The sequence below is a fragment of the Hippopotamus amphibius genome, chromosome 16 (genome assembly GCF_030028045.1).
Source record: "Hippopotamus amphibius kiboko isolate mHipAmp2 chromosome 16, mHipAmp2.hap2, whole genome shotgun sequence".
Classification (NCBI taxonomy): domain Eukaryota; kingdom Metazoa; phylum Chordata; class Mammalia; order Artiodactyla; family Hippopotamidae; genus Hippopotamus; species Hippopotamus amphibius.
Window position 1 is genome coordinate 7,210,857 of NC_080201.1, and position 18,716 is coordinate 7,229,572.

The window sequence follows — 18,716 nt, forward strand, 5'->3', positions numbered from 1 at the left end:
CAGGGGACTAAGATCCCACAAGCTGTGTGGGGCGTGGCCGGGGGAGGGGTGTGTGGTAGGTGGGGAAGAAAGAAAGAAAGAAAAAGAAAAGAAACTGAGGCTCAAAGTGGTCTGTTAAGTGAATTAATATAGGGCAGAGCCAAGATCAAACAGAGGGCTCTGTGCCTCTGCGGCCTGTGCTTCCAACTTAATCTTACTTGTTCCACACTTTCATCAACACCACCACCAGTTCACATGGCACCTTTGTATAAGCTAGAAAGATGCACCCTTGTGCAATTTCTGTGCAGATGCAGCCCCAAGCCTGGGTGCACAGCTTGATGAGCACAGGCTGAATAAAGGCCCCCAAGATATCCACGTCCTCATTCCTGAGCCATGAGTATGTCACCTGACATGGCAAAAGGGGACTTTGCAGATGTGATTTAAGTTAAAGATTCTGAAATAGAGAGGTGATCCTGGGTTATCTGGGTGGGCCCAGTGTCATCAAGGGGTCCTTATAAGAGACAGGCGGAGGGGGAGTTGACTCCAGAAAAGAAAAAGGCAATTTGAGGACAGAAGCAAGAGGTCAGGTGATGCAAGGAGAGGCCATGAGCCAAGGACTGCAGGCACCTCCAGAAGCTGGAAAAGGCAAAGAAGTGGATTCTCCCTTGGAGCCTCCAGAAGGAACGAGCCCTGCCGACTATAGCCCTGGGCTTCTGGCCTCCAGAACAGTAAGAGAATAAATGTGTGTTGTTTTAAGCCACCAGGTTTGTGGTTATTTGAAAGAGCAGAGCACAGGTGGGTTTCCGCTCCCCAGGGGCTCATGCTGCCCAGCAACCCTGACGCCCACTGGCATTCCTGTCCTGGCACACCCTTGATCTGACTGTTTCTGACGACAGATCCTGCTGCCTCGGCTTTCAGAAGGACATAGCAAGCCAACTGTGTTGAACCTGACCAGACCTGAAGTACTGCGCGTGAACCTGACTTCACGGGGTGCGGCTTTGGGGATCCAGCTGCACTGGAGACCTGACATCCCACTCATGCTCAGCCTGGGCTACGGCTACCACCCCAACGAGACTAGCTACGACGCCCAAGCTCACCTCCTGCCAACGGCTGCTCCAGGTAGTCCCACCCCCAGGCCAGTTTCTTGAGCTGCTTCCTGGGGGTGTGACCAGCTTAAAAGTTGAGAGCCATAGGGAAAAAGAAAAAAAGAGAACAAACACTTGCTACATTCAGTGCTTATTTTTGTTTGTGGCATTATTATTATTAGGCGATATTAGGTGTACACTTACTGTATGCCCTGAAGAAGCTGACAAGCACTCACAGAACTGACCTCACTGCAATCCTCATGATAGCCCTTGGGGATGAGGATGAATGAAATTTCTACTTTTCAGATAAAAACAGAGAGGTTAAGTAACAGGTCCAAAGTCACAGAGCCAAGAAGGGACAGAGTCAGAATTTGAGCCGTCATCTGTCTGACTTGGCAGTCGTGCTCAGTGCCCTGACCTGGGAGTGCCTCCTCTTCTACGCTCCTGGTCTCAGGCGGAGAGGGTACTCCTAAGACATCAGGGAGACCATCAGAATTGGCTTCCCTGCCAAGGCATCTTGGCCCCCTCTCCCGTCATGTTAGGTCCAGTCTCCATGAGGCTCAGGCTGACCTGAACCCCCCTTCCTGCAGATGGTCTGTCCACATGGATCCTGAGCCCAGAGGACCTGCACTTTGGAGAAGGCATCTACTATCTGACTGTGATCCCAGAGTCTGAGCTGGAGCCGGCCCTGGGCAGGGACCCCACGGTCGGCATCACCACCTTCCTGTCCCACTGTGTGTTCTGGGATACGGTCCAGGGAACTTGGGACAACTCCGGGTGCCAGGTAAGGAAAGGGAAGCAAAGAAAAAGGTGGCCAAGCTGAGACTCAAACCCAGGTCTGTCCCCAGAGCACAAATTTTAAGCGACATGAGGCATTGCTTCTCCAGAGTCCAGTCAGGCTCATGGCACCCTGGAGGCATGTGGCTCTATTAACTGCAATCAAATCCCTGTCTCAGGGCACCTCAGCTCTGTCTCCAAGGATCCAAGGTCCCTGACAGTGTCCTGGTGACAGACATCGGCTTTGAGGCCATCAGAAGCCATCTCTGGGGTATCAGTGTCCCCCTGCCCTTTTCCATGCCTTTGCACACGCTGCTCTCTCCCCCAGAATGCCCTTCTTCCCTACTTCACCTGGAAAACTCCCATTCACCCTTCGATCTCCCAATCCAGTTCCCTTCTTGGGGTGGTAGATGTCTGCAGTCTCCCTCTGTTGGACTTCCATACCCTTCCCAAGAAAAGCAACCTCCACATCTAGTTAAAATTTATCACACACCTGTCTCCATCCCCTAGACCATGTACCTTCTTTCACTCACTCTACAAATATTCACCAGGTGCCAGGCCAACTGGTAGGGATACAATGATGAGAAAAACCAGTGAGCTTTCAGTCTAGCAGAAGACACAGACAAGAAGGAAATGGTGCACATGCCCAAAGGCAACAGTCACAAGTAGTGCAAGAAGCCAGGTCCCAGCAGGGCCACAGAAGGGGACTCAGAACCAAGCTCCTTCTGGGTTTGTTTCTGCTTCATCTTTGGCTTCCTTGGCAACTCCTCCCCTGGCTTCCAGCTGCCACACACAGGGAGTTCCCCAAAGTGCCAAGAAGAGACAAGGGCGCATTGAGATGTCCAAGAGACAGCAGTTTTCCCACACCTGCAGCACAAGTCTTTGTACCTCGTGAATGAGACCCTGGGTGTGTTGCGACCTTCTAGAGTCCTCACTACCAGAGACCTGTCTGTTCCCCACGTTACTGGCACAGAATCCCACTGCAGGCTGCCTTCCGAGGCCTGAGGCTCAGAACAGGATGGTGCAGGGGCTGGCGGCACTGGCTCTGCCACTGGACAGACTTGAGTCCAATCCCACATCATCGTAATTGCAAGGTGACTTTGGACAAGGCACCCCACCTCTCTGAGCTTTCCCATCTGAAAATGGAGATAAAGGACAGCTGCCATTTACCACAGGGTGGGGCCTAGACGAGGTTGGGGTATAAAGTACCTAGTGTGGAACCTGGCACGTAGTAGGTGCTCTATAGATAAAAGTGATTGCTGTGTTAGACACTCTGAGCAAAGAGAAGACAAAGCTGTATATAAAATGGAAATCAAGGAAAAAATGGACATAGGATTCAGCATGGTGGTTGGGCTGAGAGGGACCATGGGGACAGATTGGGGGAGGACCACTTAGCTAGATGTAAGTTGTTGGAAAGTTCCTAGATTTGGCTTGGAGTCATGGGTTCCCAGGTGCTTAATAATATATTATTAAGAATATACAGCTACTGGACTTTCCTGGTGGCACAGTGGTTAAGAATCCTCCTGCCAACACAGGGGACGTGGGTTTGAGCCCTGGTCCGAGAAGATCCCACATGCCACAGAGTAGCTAAGCCCGTGTGCCACAACTACTGAGCCTGTGCTCTAGAGCCTGCAAGCCACAACTGTTGAGCCCATGTGCCACAATGACTGAAGCCCGCGCACCTAGAGCCCATGCTCTGCAACAAGAGAAGCCACAGCCATGAGAAACCTGCACACCTCAAGGAAGAGTAGCTCCCTCTCGCTGCAACTAGAGTAAGCCTGCATGCAGCAATGAAGACCCAACACAGCCCCCCCCCAAAAAAAAGAATATACAGCTACTAATGCACACATACATGAATATGAATGTGGGGCCTACAGAGGTTACATGTGGGAGTGTGTCATAGTGCCAAAATTATATTAACCCCATATTATGAACCTGATGCTCATTATAGATATACATGTTAATACAGATATAGATACTGATACAGATATATAGATATCATTGAGGAGCCATAAATAAGTAAACGGGGGAAAAAAATAAGTAAATGGGATCACCAAGTTTGGATGGAAAACCACGCTGTATTCTCTAAGTAACTAAAGAAAGTTCCAAATCTGTGAACTGCAGACCTTATTGGGGGGTAAAGGCAGAATTATTGCAAGGGGTTTGAGAACTGTATTCTTATTTATACGTTTTCTCAAAGGATATTAAAGGTGCCACTACTGTCACGAGGGGATCTCATGAAAATTTTCTGGTCTTTCCAGATTAGTTTCTGGTTTTCAAAAAGACTCTCATGCTGGAAAAGATTGGGAAAGCCACTGCCCTCCAAGCCTTTATGAAAACCCTGGAGGGCAAAGATGTTACACATAAATCAGTTCTGATCCCTGGGCTTCCAGCGCCGAGATGGTCTTGTCACAGGTACTGGCTTAGGGTTCCTCTTTGCAACAGCCCCACCCCTCCTGGGTGTGCCAAGGGTTCCCGTAAGACCCACAGCTGCATGCCAAACACTGACCAGGATTGGGAAACAGCGAGCAAACACGGAACTAAGGCCCACATGAAATCCGTCAATAAAACAGTTGACACCATAGCTGTTGGAGGGGTGAGCCTCTCTGGGTGGCTCGTCAAAAGTAAGAGATAAGAATGACCTGCTGGGGCATGGTTGGTCTGCCGCAGCGTCTTCCTCACCAGGTATTCAGCAGAGGACTTTCTGCATGCCAGTGTTTTCTTTTGCCTCCTACCTTACCACCTCGTGGTGCACTCTGGAATGAAAAGGTAGTGCTGGGTTGTGGGTTTGAATTAAATCTTTACCCTCCAAATGGCCCTGGGGGGATTGCAAGCTGGCTGAGGGCTTTAGGGAAGGCCTGCCCCTAAGTGCAGAGTATGAATTAAGAGGCAGATGGGGGGCTCTGCCCTGCTTCATTCCTGTCTCCTGCCTCCCCCAACCTTATTCTCCACATCACAAGGGACCCCGTGCCCAAGCTCCATCTGTACGCCCCGTTTCCCCACATTTTGCCACCCTTGTGCCCAGGGGTGGCCACACCAGCAGCCAGTCCTCCACAGAGGAACAGTCCTGAGGAATGGGTCTGGGCAGGCCCTGTAAGAGGGAATTCTGAGGTCTAGGTCCCCAAATCACAGTCTAAAAGTGGGGGTCCCAGGGCCAGGACTAAGTAAGGCAAGTGAGGCACCTAGAGTACAAAATTTAAGGGGGGGCTCTTTCTCGGGGTCACCTAGGACCTCGCCCTAGTTCTGGCTGGGTAGTATGTGCTGCGTGGACGTGCCTCCCACTCCCCCACCCCCCTGGCCCCTGACTCTTCCTTCTGTGCAAAAGGGTACAGCCTGAGGACAGCTAGAGTGTGACCCTTCAAAGCATGAGCCCAGGACAGGGCCCGCAGGTGCCTAGATCTAAGGTGGGTAAAATTTAGAGAATTCTTTCCTGGTGCTGAGATGCCAGTTTAGGATTTAAGTATTTGTCCTTCCCCTTTCCTTGCATAGTTTCCCCAACCTCTGTCTTTTTTTGCTCTTCAGTGTAAGATGACCAACTGTCCCTGTTTGCCCAGGACTAAAGGGGCTCCCAGGATTCAAGACTTTCAGGTTGAGAAGCAGGAAAGTCCCTGGCAAACTGAGACGAGTTGGTCATCCTGAATGTCCTCTCAGCACCTCGCCCATTGCCTGATCTGGAAGTAGCACCCAACAAATACCTGCCCAGTGAATGAGCACTAGGTGGGAGAATGTACAGGAAGGGTGTACACCAGATGTGTGATAACAGCTGCTTTTGGAGAGACTGGGAGACAGAGGGGACTTCAATTTTACCTGTAATACTTCTTATCCAAAAAGGCAAAGCCGGGCTTCCTAGGTGGCACAGTGGTTAAGAATCCGCCTGCCAATGCAGGGGACACGAGTTCAATCCCTGCTCCAGGAAGATCCCACATGCTACGGAGCAACGAAGCCCGTGTGCCACAACTATTGAGCCTGCGCTTTAGAGCTCATGAGCCACAACTATTGAGCCCATGTGCCGCAACTACTGAAGCCCATGTGCCTAGAGCCCATGCTCCGCAACAAGAGAAGCCACGGCAATGAGGGGCCTGGGTACCACAATGGAGAGTAGCCTCCACTCACCGCAACTAGAGGAAGCCTGTGTGCAGCAACGAAGACCCAACACAGCCAATAAATAAATAAATAAATAAATAAATAAATAAATAAATAAATAAATAAAAGGCAAAGAAGACTGGCAAGATGTACAGTTGCTCTCTGAGAATGACAGGTGCAAAAATGCTTATTATAGACATTATTCTCTGAGTTTTAAAATTAATTTTTAACTACATAAAAAATCCTAAAGGGAATCTTGGAGCTGGTCTCCCAGCATTCTCCCCAGCCCCTCCCCAGGAGAGCGTCCACCCCTCACTGTCCTCCCCCCTTGAGCTCAAGCGGGTGGGGATGTGCTCCCTGAATGTTTCTACCAGGGCCTCTTTGGGGTTGCAGGTGGGGCCACGGACCACCCCCTCCCAGACACACTGCCTCTGCAACCACCTCACCTTCTTTGGAAGCACATTCCTGGTGATGCCCAATGCTGTCGACATCCGCCAGACTGCTGAGCTCTTTGCCACCTTTGAGGACAACCCTGTGGTTGTGACCACCGTGGGCTGCCTCTGTGTGGCCTATGTGCTGGTGGTGATCTGGGCGAGGAGGAAGGATGCTCAGGATCAGGCCAAGGTGAGGCTGCACAGTCCCCGGGAACGGGAGGGAGGAACAGGAGTGTCCCCTTGCAGGGGCTCCAGGGGATGGAGTCCAGGTGGGGAGCTGAGAGGCCAGCTGAAAATCTAGGCCTTGACCCCTGGAGTCATCTCAGGTGAGTTATCTCAGCCTCTTTACCTATAAAATGTCCTTGTTCATCAAATTATCAGGAGGAGTATGATACTGACCACTTTTTGAGAATTTATTATGTGCCAGGTATTACCCCCATTTAATGCTCACAACAGCCCCAAGGGGAAGGTACTGTGTTGAGACATCCCAAGACCACTCTTGAGTTCAGTGATTTGCTAGAAGGACTCACAGAACTTAAAAAAAGCTATTATCCTCAACGATTATGGTTTACTACGGTGAAAGGGTGCAGATTAAAACCAGCAAAGGGAAGGGTCTAGGAGAGACCAGGCAAGAGCTTCTAATTGTGCTCTCCCAGTGGAGCCCTACGGACAGAGGAATTCTTCTAGCAGTGACGTGTGACAGCACATACGAAGCACTGCCAAGCAGGAAAGCTCCCCCGAGCCTTGGTGCCCAGAGTTTTCCCAGGTGTCAGTTCCATAGGTATGGAGCCTGCATGACTGACTTTAATTAGCCTCCAGCAACCACTGCCTCCTCATCCCTGCCCAGGTCAGACTGACAGAGTGTGGCTCAAAGCACTCACCATAAATCACATTGTCAGCACATACTGCCTGGGGTGGCCCAAGGCCCCAGGTAGTCAGACACTCCTGTCATGTGGGATATTTCAAGGACTTAGAGGTTATCTTCCAGGAGCTGGCCAAAACCAGTCTTTCCTTTGGAATGTGTGGGGTTTGGACAACCCAAGCCTCAGGATTCACCCTTTACTGCAAATACCTCTATCATTTTACAGAGAAGGCAAGCAAGGACCAGAGAATGCAATTAACTAGTCCAAAGCCACCTCCCTCCCAGGAGCCAGAATTCAAACCTAGATCTGCCTGATGATAAGTCAGGTCTGAGGATAGAAATGAGATAAAACAATAACCAACTGTGCAACCAAGTGTGACAACAAAGTTCTGATTATTTTTCTGATACATACATCACATCTGACACATAGTAGCCTTCAATAAACATTCATGAATGTCTGACGGAGCACACAAGTGAATACAAGGGTGCACTGTCACAAAGCTCTGAAGCTTTCAACATTCCCTACCCTCCCTCACGCAGCAACACCTCTCAGGATGTTAAGACACTAAAAAGATATTAGTTGCCCCATTTATACTGCTGTCTTTGATTTGCCCAAGGGATTTAACATTCATACTTTAAGTCCCTCAGCTGTAGGTTGATTCCTGGGAAGCAGACTCTGAGATGGAGTTGAGTATGCAGGGTGTTTATCAAGGAGTGCCTGGGATCAGCCCCCAGGCAGGGCAGGAAGGAGGCAGGATGGGCAGGGGGAGAAGTCAAGCTGGGATGCAGCCCACCGACAGCTGGGTGACCCGTTGGGGAGCTCTGGAACTGTCCTGAGTTGGGGTGAGAAGCCCAGGTCTTGATCTTGAGCAATGCATCAATCTGTCCTCACATATGGGCCTCCCCAGGAGGGGGCATGACCTTGAAAGAGATGACGCTTGCATATCTGACAACACCACCTCAGCAAACTGGGAAAACAGCCCTCCACTGACATGAGATCCAGGCTGCTCATCACAGCACCCTCTGCAGCCTCTGGCCAACTCCAGCTATTTATTTTTTGCTAAAACAACTTAACATTCATTCTTTTTAAATTCCCTTACAGGCATAATCTGGTTACAAATGTTATGAAAAATTATTTATGAACAGAGTTTGTATTCATCATCTCAAGCATCAAACATTTTCAGCTTAATTCCAAGTTCATTTCCAATTTGACTACTTTGGGTCGTATTTAATAATCAATGTACGTTTTTATTTTAAAAGTTTTGGTTTTCACTTGAAATCCCGCTGTTATAAAGAACGGTCCTCACCTGATGGAATGAATCAATAGCATACAAAATTTTGCTTTCCCCCTTCAATTGTCATGAGTGCCCAACTCACTCTTGGCTGCTGTGTGGTGGATGAACCCAGCAAGCAGAGCCCTCCTAATGCCATCCTTCTGTCCAGGTGAAGGTCACAGTGCTGGAGGATAATGACCCCTTTGCCCAGTACCACTACCTGGTGACAGTCTACACCGGACACCGGAGAGGGGCAGCCACTTCCTCAAAGGTACCTGACCTGCAAGATCCCTTGGTTGATCAGCACGTCCCACCTAGCAAAGCGCACTTGCCAGTCCACTACTGAGTTACTTTAGCCCAGTGGATTTTGTTGTAGGGTTTTCTTTGCTTTTTTTTTTTTTTTTTTTTTTGGAGAAAGGTATCTTTTTGCCAGACAAAATAATACCCTAAGCCCCAATATTTATAAAGGAGGAGTGGATGAAGGGAGAGTTAGGATCTGGTACTGTACTCAGTGGTCTTCTCATTTAACCCCACTAAAGAATAATTCCGACAGCTGGTTACCTGCATGCAATGTGCTCGCATATGAAGAGCAGTCAGTAGGCTGTTATCAATGAATAAAGAGGAAACAGAATATCTAAGAGAAAGGCAAGAAACGAAAGAAACAAACAACAGCAGCCATTTGAAAACAAGCCTTGAATCACATTTTTTAGGAAAACTGATTAGCTGGCATCCACCTGTCCTTGAGAAGGCTGACCAGGTAATGAGGACACAATCACATTTGTTTATGGATTCTCTGAAATCCTTAAGTTCGGCTGTGGCGCACCCAGCAGGTTGTTTCTGTCATGCCTCAGCATCCTTAGTTAAGTCTGGCCATATCCCTCATCAGAATGCACCATCCCTTGCAGCAGCCCCCAGGCTTCCTTTACTGAAACTGTGCTCCATGGAACACAGTTTGAGAAGCACAGGCACTGTGTGTACTGTCCTGGAGAAAGCTCCATTGTTTTTTAAAAAATGACATTAGGCTCCATGACACCAAGGAGAGTGGCCATTTACTTTTTACTTTTTATTTTTAAAATCTTATTTAAATCTTGTTGTTTTTATTTATGCATATATTTATTTTTGTTTAAATTGAAAAAAAACTTTTATTGCTGCATCTTAGGGCCTCAACCAGCACAGCATAAGTGCTCAGTAACTATCTGTTGAATAAATGCAGGAATCACTTTCATCCATCTAATGAAACATCCACCTTACTCTCATTTGACACTGAAGAGTTGATCTTACCAGGAAAGAAAGAGTGAAAACCTGTGATCCACAGGGCATTTCTCTTCCTGGAGAGTTGTAGTCACAATTGATATTGTCTTAGTTGACGAAACAATTAGTTGAAAATAAGTTGACTTATTTTCAATTGATATTGTCTTAGTTCAGTTCTCCTGGCACAGTGGTTCTCAACTGGTTGGCCCCCAGGAACGGCTGGCAATGTTGGAAGTGGTTTTGTTTGTCACAACTTGGGAGGGGACGAGATGCTACTGGCACCTAGTGAGTAGAGGCCAGGAATGGTGCTAAACATCCAGCAGCTCACAGGACAGCCCCAGAGCAAGGAATTATCTGACCCAGAAGGTCTACAGTGGAGACTCTGCTGCAGAAGCTGACTCTGAAACAAGGATCCAAGCACAAGTAGTTGATTTGAAAGGGGATCCCAGGACACCCCCTAGGGGAGCGGGAAGCCAAGAGGGAAGGGAAGGAACAAATAAAGGATGCATAATCAAACCCGTTACCCCTGTGGGCAACTGCAGCCCAATCCCACTGGGGAACTCTGGAAAACAGTGAGGAACGTGGGCCTCAAAGTCATCCCAGCTGAGGACTGAGTGAACTGGGTTGTTTATCCACCAATCCAACCAGTCACTGGTGGAAAATGGCTTGCAGGGGCCATTAATTCTTTGCTAGCTTCAACCTGCTGCACTAACAGCCAAAGAAACCCCCAGGGAAAGAGACACAGCCTCTGGCAGTTGGATATGGGATATGGTGAGGCTGAGGGATGGATGTCAGTGGAGCATAGGTGGCATCTGCTGTAGTTAGTTTTGGTACAGGAAATCAGGCATGGCCACCAACATCACCTGGATGGTTTCAGAAAAATACAGATTCTTGAGCTCTGTGCCCAATACTCTTGGTAGGTCTGGAGTAGGTCCTGGGAATATGTATTTTCAAAGTAGTAGGCAGTCATTCATTCCTGCCTCAATGCAGGGAATTCCGGGAGGCACTAAGAATATAATCATTAGGGAGAAAAACCAGTTCTTGCTCGACAGCCCTCTCAAACAAATATACGGGAAGTTGGAAAAGGTCTTCAGGAAACATTTTATGAGTATAATTCATCTGAAAGATGTGAATGCAGATAGTGTCATCCCAAATCTTCACACAACTGAAAAATAACTTGGGCAGGTCCAAGATGGGAGGAGAGGAGGTGAAAAGGGCCATGCTTCATTGGGTTTCATTGGTTTTTGGACACCTCCCGTGAAACACGGGGCTCAGTTACCATGTGGAGTTGGCCACTCCTGCTCTCTGGATTTCAGGTGACTGTCACCCTATATGGCCTGGATGGAGAGAGTGAGCCCCACCACCTGTCAGACCCCGACATCCCGGTTTTTGAGCGGGGAGGAGTGGATGTCTTCTTACTCTCCACCCTGTTTCCCCTGGGGGAGCTGAGGAGCCTGCGGCTATGGCATGACAACTCAGGGGACCGGCCATCCTGGTGAGTCAGGGGTGGGGAAGCCACAAGGACCTGCTAAGCACCAGTCTAAGCCTGGGCACTGTGCACTTGCTGCTTTGCTGATCCTCACGAGCCTCAGTAAGGCACATAGAATGGATTTCCATTTCATAGATAAGGAAATCAAGGGTCAGCGAGGCCCAACAGTCCACAGGTCACACACAATGCTAGTCCCTCCCTTGACATATCTGCAGCATCAACCTGTCATTCAGGCCTCAGTTTCCCCTGAGGGAAACTGGGGATAGATGCCTATTGCAAAGACAAACCCTGACAAATAGGAGGAGAGTAGATGAGACATTGGGCTGATTCTCCAGTACAAGACATAAGAACAGCTCTACTGTGGAGCACTAAGTTAAGCCTTCCTGCGCTCTCCTCACTGGATGCTCACAGTGACCCTCTGGGACAAGTGCTGTTATTACCGTGTTTTGTAGTAGGAAAATCTAAGCTTGGGAAAGATAACTGACTTGCCCAAGGTCATGCAGCTGGCAAGCTCAGAGCCAAGACTCCTCCCCATTCTGTCTGAGGTCAAAACTAGTGACCCTGATGAGTGGTCTCCAGCCTGAACGCTCATCAGTGGCTGGCAGCTTTAAGAAAACACAGCATTTAGACCACTGACCTTGACTCATCTAAGGCATTAAACATTAATGCATTAATGCTTTAAGACCCTCAGCTGTAGGGTTGGTTCCTGGGAAGCAGACTCTGAGATGGAGTTGAATATGGAGGCTGTTTACCCAAGGAGTGCCTGGGATCAGCCCCTGGGCAGGGAGGGAAGGAGGCAGGATGGGCAGAGGAGAAGAGCTTTGATGCAGCCCAAAGACAGCTCAGCTGACCACACAGGGAGCTCTGGAGCTGTGCTGAGTCGGGCTGAGATGCCTGGGTGTTGGTCACACCCAGGCACTGTACCCAAAGGTCACTGGAGGTCAGCCTCCCTAGGAGGGTGTATGACCTCAACAGAAGTGGCTCTTGCATGCCTGATGGGACTGTCCTCCCTGAAAGGAGAAAATGCATGACGAGAGCTTCTTAGCATAGTCCCCACTGTGCAGTAAATGCTCAATAAAGAGTGCCTGTTGTTATCTTTACTCTCATTCCCTGTAAAGCAACTTCTGCCGGATCTGACCTCCCAGCAGAGGTAAGATGATCTCATTTCTTCCCTGGCCCTCAAAGACCTAAATCAGGTTTGATGATCCCCATGAAGTGCTGAATGGATGGAAGCCCACAGGAGGACCAGCTTTTGTGAGCTCAAGCCTGCACCTCCCTGAACACACACAACCTAGACAACTTGGCTTTCCTCACTTGTATCAGGATGGTGACCATGGGCTTGCTGCTGGGCATGAGTGTTCACAGTTTCAGAATGCACACTCTTGCAGCATATCTGTGAAAACCTGGCAAGCTCCAAGCTGGCGGTCTACACTAGCTGAATTCCCCACATGAGGCCAAATTCACTCATTGATTGGGGCATTTTGAACAAGGCACCAAGAGCAATGAAGAAAAATACAAAGCCTCTTTCCAGGAATTCTCATTCTTGGGCTCAGGTTTACAATGTGTTACCTTCGTGGGGTCTGAAGAAGTCTCATCCCGACCCCCCTCAACGTTATCCTCAAAAGTGTGGGTCCCTTCCAGGTACGTGAGCCGGGTGCTGGTGCATGACCTGGCAATGGACCGGAAGTGGTACTTCCTCTGCAACTCCTGGCTGTCCATCGATGTCGGAGACTGTGTCCTCGACAAGATATTTCCGGTGGCCACAGAGCAGGACAGGAAACAATTCAGGTATTTTTTTTTTCTTTTTAAGGAAATGCTCTTTACTTTGTTCTTTCATCTCCAGGGAAGTTGTGTCATAATTCATTCACAGCCAAATAAAAGCACGTTTCAGCTAGCAGGCTGGGGTAGCTCTGAGAGTGTGACATTAGTAACCAATCAGTTTTTCCCTGGAGGGACATGGACCCTCTGAGACAGAATTTTCTTCAGGTGGTGATAACAGTTATGGGAAACTTATCCATATTTCCTTACAGATGTCACAGAATAATAGTGTTCATATGTGAGAATAGACTGATCTGAGTGGCAATTCAATGTATTCAATGTCTGGCCACTGGAGCTGCTTCTTCATGTTGTTTTACCCCAGATGCATTTTCCAGCATGTTTCCCCTTGCTTTACTCACCCCTCACCCCCTTTCCTGCCGTGCATCCTTCCACACCCGCCCCCAAACACATATAAGCAGATACAGATGTACGCGCACGCGCACACACACACGACACCACAGATTGTTTTACATCTTTTAGAGTGGCATGTTACTCTGAAGATGTTGCCTTTTTCCTTTACTATCACGCACATCCTTTCAGGAGGGTATGTTTGGGTCAAATTTGCCTCATCAGCTGTGTGATAGTCCACAGAGTGGATGTCCCACAACCATTCACCTATGGATGGGCATTCAGTCTGCTTCTAGCGCATTTACTGAAAGCCGACTTTTCCTCCCAGCTGCCACTGTGAGCAGCTCAGCCTCCAAGGGGGAAAAAGTCTGAATCACAGAGACTCGGACCCCAACAGAGGTATAACACAGACGTGGGCACAATCACAAAGTCCCACATGCCTGCCATTGACTTGCTGTGTGACCTTGGATAAGTCACCACGCCTCTCCAGGTATCAGCTTCCGCATCTGAAAAATGACAAGTTCAACGTGCCTACCCCATAGGGGGCCCCAGGTCCCATGAAATGACGTAGTAATGTGCTTGGCACACTATGTGGCTCAGACTAAGTACTCAATTCCAGGAGCAGGTGTTACCTCCAAGTGCATCAGCACATGTGATGCCAAGAAACTGGGCAAGGAGCTCTTTGAAGGCAAAAGTTCCTCATCCCTCCTGTGAATCCCTGGTGCCCAGCAGAGAGCCTGGGACACAGCGCCAGGGGCATCAAATATTTGCTGAATAAGACAAATAACATGGACAATTACTGTTGTCGGCTACTGACCTCTCTCTTTCTGCACCTTTACTCTGAGTCCAGGCCACTCGCACCCCTCCCCCGCCCCGAGTGACAGTCAAAGTATTGTACAACCCTGGAGGGTGCTGACATTGACCAGTCAGGACAAGTAGCATCTGGGAATCTCTGTTATGGACACTCTTAGCAGAATCTGGGCCCTTGAACAGCTCCCGTGGTTAAACTACATTCTACTCAGAGGGAAATAATACAGATTCTTTAGGAGAATGTGGTGCCATTTTTCAGAAAATTTTTATTCTCTCAAACTGAGTCTCAATCCAAAGCCTGGGATTTTTAACCACTATTCTCTAATACCCCAATTATAACAAAACAAATAGTATTAGAGTTATATGAAATTATAACAAAAATTATTGCTAACACTGATGAGCACTCACCTGTATGCCAGCTACTTTGCCAAATGCTTTACAAAAATTATCACTTTTAATCCTTTCAACAATTCAGTGGGGCAGGTTCTGTTATTACCCCCATTTTACAGATGAGTAAACTGAGGTACAAAGAGTAAAGTAACTTGCCTGAGGTCACACAGTAGTAAGAGGGTCGTCTAGGGTTCCAACCACTCTGTTCCGAGTCCCCATCATTAACTCTAAGTGATGCTACTATGATGCTATATTTCTTCTACAACAGAAAAAACAGGTGATGAATTTTAGAAACAAATCCTTCCCTCTCATCCCACGATTGCTCTTAAGAGACCAGGCTTCTCCCCATTCCTGTCTCCCTAAATGCCTGTCCCTCTTCTCCGACCTGTCCACAGCCACCTGTTTTTCATGAAGACCTCCACAGGCTTCCAGGATGGCCACATTTGGTACTCCATCTTCAGCAGCTCAGCTCGGAGCAACTTCACCCGTGTCCAGAGGGTGTCCTGCTGCTTCTCACTGCTCCTCTGCACCATGCTGACCAGCATCATGTTCTGGGGTGTCCCCAAGGACCCAGCTGAGCAAAAGATGGACTTGGGTAACTCCCACTGTCATGGCCACCAGGGCTAGTGGCTGGTGGACATGAGCTATCACTGTCCCAGAAATGCCATGCAATTCCAGAGGTTCCAAGATCACCCTCAGGTTCAATAATTCATTAGAAGGACTCACAGAGGTCAGAAATGCCATATACTCATAATTATTAAAGAAAAGATACAGATCAAAGTCAGGAAAAGGAAGAGGCACTTGGGGCAGGGTCCACCGGAGACCAAGCATGGAGCTTTCAGTTATGTTCTCCCAGTGGAGCCTGGACAGCACTCACTCCTCCTACAATGATGTGTGACAGCACGCACAGAGTGATACCAACCAGGGATGCTCGCCTGAGCCTTGGTGTCCAAAGTTTTTATCGGGGCACACTCACATGGACATGGCTGACCCATGTATGGCTGACCTTAGCCTCCAGCCCCTCCAGAGGTTGAGGTGAAAAGGTGCAACCAAGACCCTACCATAAATCACATTGTTAGCCTAGACTATACTGTGTGGCCCAAGATCCCGGGTGAACAAAGGCATACCCAACAGGCAGGACATCCCGAGGGCTTAGTGGTCACCTCCCAGGAGCCACTCAAGGGGCAGTCCTCTCTTTGGGCAAGGTTAACCCTTACTGCACAGCCACCTTCTGGAAGGGGTGGAGGGGACTCTCCCCTTGACCCTTCCCTCCATCTGCCCCAGGTAAAATCGAATTCACTTGGCAAGAAGTGATGATTGGGCTGGAGAGCTCGCTTCTCATGTTCCCCATCAACCTCCTGATCGTTCAGATCTTTCGGAACACCCGTCCTCGGGTAACCAAGGAACAGGACGCTGGGAAATGGGACGGGGGGACCCTCAGCCTGGCCCCTTCAGTGCAGCCTGTGGAGGATGGCTTTCTGACGCCTGAAGCAGTGACCAAGGCAGGTCCTCAACCTTGGCAGTGTGGGGGAGCTCTAGCCTGGGCAGAAGTGGGGGTGGGGACTGGGGTTTGAGGCCTGAAACCCATGTTGTCTGACAGCATCAGTCACCAATATTTGTCAACTGCATACACATGCACATACATGCATATGCATACACACATGTACACACACACACCTACACGTGCATGCACACACACACGCCACACATGCTCACATCCACACACATCCACCACACACACCTACAGCATGTACACATGTGCATGTATATATACATATTCATACATACACCCACACAGCACACACATGTGCATACACACCTACACATGCATGCATACACACACGCCACATGTACACACATCCACACACATCCACCACACACCTACAGCATGTACACACATGCACATGTACACATATATACACACATGCACATGCCTGCACGCACACCTGCACACACATGTACATGTTTACACACGTGCACACAGACATTTACGCAGACATCTACAACATACACACACATGCACACACACACTTTTTCAGTACCCACTAAGTACAAAATCTACTTTCACTACAGATTGTAGACTGGAAGCACACAGAAAGAATTCCCTCTGCATTCATACACTCATTAAGCATTTATTGAGCACCTACTGTGTGCCACATTTGAGGACTACAGCCTGGAATGTGTCAGTTGAAATCCTAGAAGAGGGATTTTATGGGGGACAAAACGGAAGTTCAGGGTGGTCCAACGTCACGTCTCAGTAGGCAGAGCTGGGATTCAGACCCAGACTGTCCAGCCCCCGGGTTTGTGCTCTTGACCACTCTGCTGTCCCCTTACCTGTAGCTCACGTCCCCTTCCCACTGGGTGACTTGCAGGATTTGTGGAGACTCGTCAGCTCCTTGTTTAAAGCTCTGAAGGTGCCACCCCCTTGCTCAGGCTGGGACTCCTCGAACTCGATGGACGTCAACCAGCTGCTGGCCTTGGTGGAAGACGTTGTCTGTTGGCAGAACAAAGCAGGGAAGGTGCTCTGGGAGGAAGCCAGACAGACAGGGGGCCCTTTAACACTCACTCTTGGGTCTGTACAAGTGAAAGGTGAGTCCTGACACTTCTGGGCCGAGACAGGGGGCTAGGTGGAGGCAGGACTGAGGGCCACATCTGTAATCACTGGGGTCAAGAAGTCCTACCGGGGGTCTCCCTCACCAGCCGTCACTCCAACCACTCACCACCACCTCCCTCGCTATACTGCAGGCATCCTGCTCTCCTCACAATGCCAAGCTGCCTTCCCACAAAGGCCCGCACATCTGCTGGTCCTCTGATCTAGAATGTTCTTTCTTCTCTTTTCACTTGGGCAATGCCTATGCAGCCTTTATTCTTGGCTGACATGTCCCTTCCTCAGGGGAACAACTCGACCCCCCAGCCCCCAATAGGGTCTCCAGCCACGTGCTCTTTAGCCCCTAAGCATCTTTTGCACTGCTTTTACATTGCTTATTGCCAAATCATGAATTGCGTGAAGAGTTGCACACATGTATCGCACATTATTCTCGTTTGAACTAGTCTCTCTGACTCCCCTCTTGCCCCTTTCCTGTCCATCTTCCACCCAAATCACTGTCTTCATTGTTTAGACCAGGTTGTCCAATAGAACGTCCCACAATGACAGAAATGGTCTATATCTGCACTGACCAATATGGCAGCCACTGGCCACATGTAGCTATTGACACTTGAAATGTGGCTAGTGTGACTAGGGAACTAAATTTTTAATTTTAACTAATTTTAAATACTCACATGTGGCAAGTGGCTGCCATATTGGGTGGTGTGGCTTAAGTATGCTGCCATTTTTTTTTTTTTTTAATTTTTTTTTTTTTTTTTTTTTGGCACACGGGCTTAGTTGCTCCGTGGCATGTGGAATCTTCCTGGAGCAGGGATCGAACCCATGTCCTCTGCATTGGCAGGCAGATTCTTAACCACTGCGCCACCTAGGAAGCCCCTATGCTGCCATTTTTAAAACACAAGTCTGGTCACTGTGTAAACCTTGTTTAGAATACCAAAATGGGGTCTACAGATTGGGGAGCTTGAATTCATAACTCTTGACCCCACCTCTGATATAGTGAATTAAATTTTCTAGGGTGAGGCCAGGAATCTGCATTTTTGAACCAGCCACTTTTGTGACTATTATGCACACTCAATGTTGAGAGCCACTGCCCTCAAGACGAGGTCCCAACTCCTTACGGTAGCACTCAAAGTCCTCCTGACCAGGCCTATGCTGACCTCATGGTCAGCCCCACTTTGAGCCCTGTGTTCCAGCCATTCTGGAGGATTAGCCCCAGGGAGCTAGGCTTGGGCTGCCCGTGAAGGTCGTCCCTGCAGGAGCTCTACTGATGCCTGCGCTGGATACTTGGCCCTACCTGGGGTCTTTGGGGTTTGGGGGGCTTAGGCATTCACAGCATGGGCCTTAGAACAAGGACTCTGGAGTTGGCCAGACCTGGAGCTTTCCCAGATGCAAGAACATCTGTGCAAATTTGGATAGTTGCTCAACCTCTCTGAGACTGTTTCCGCCCCTACAAACTGGAAGTGCTGATCCACCCAGCTCTTTGGCTTGTTTTGAGGACTGAATGAGATCAT

General features: G+C 49.0%; 1 protein-coding gene across 1 annotated transcript in view; it reads left to right on the plus strand.

The window, feature by feature from the left end:
- Positions 1–18,716, plus strand: part of LOC130838989 (polycystic kidney disease protein 1-like 2) — a 93,018-nt gene that overhangs the window by 47,040 nt on the left and 27,262 nt on the right. The window contains exons 22-30 of the mRNA XM_057712753.1: positions 876–1,098; positions 1,655–1,848; positions 6,318–6,548; positions 8,664–8,765; positions 11,062–11,240; positions 12,876–13,022; positions 14,996–15,195; positions 15,885–16,102; positions 16,973–17,189. Coding sequence (XP_057568736.1) covers positions 876–1,098; positions 1,655–1,848; positions 6,318–6,548; positions 8,664–8,765; positions 11,062–11,240; positions 12,876–13,022; positions 14,996–15,195; positions 15,885–16,102; positions 16,973–17,189 — 1,711 coding nt within the window. The remainder of the gene's footprint in view (positions 1–875; positions 1,099–1,654; positions 1,849–6,317; positions 6,549–8,663; positions 8,766–11,061; positions 11,241–12,875; positions 13,023–14,995; positions 15,196–15,884; positions 16,103–16,972; positions 17,190–18,716) is intronic.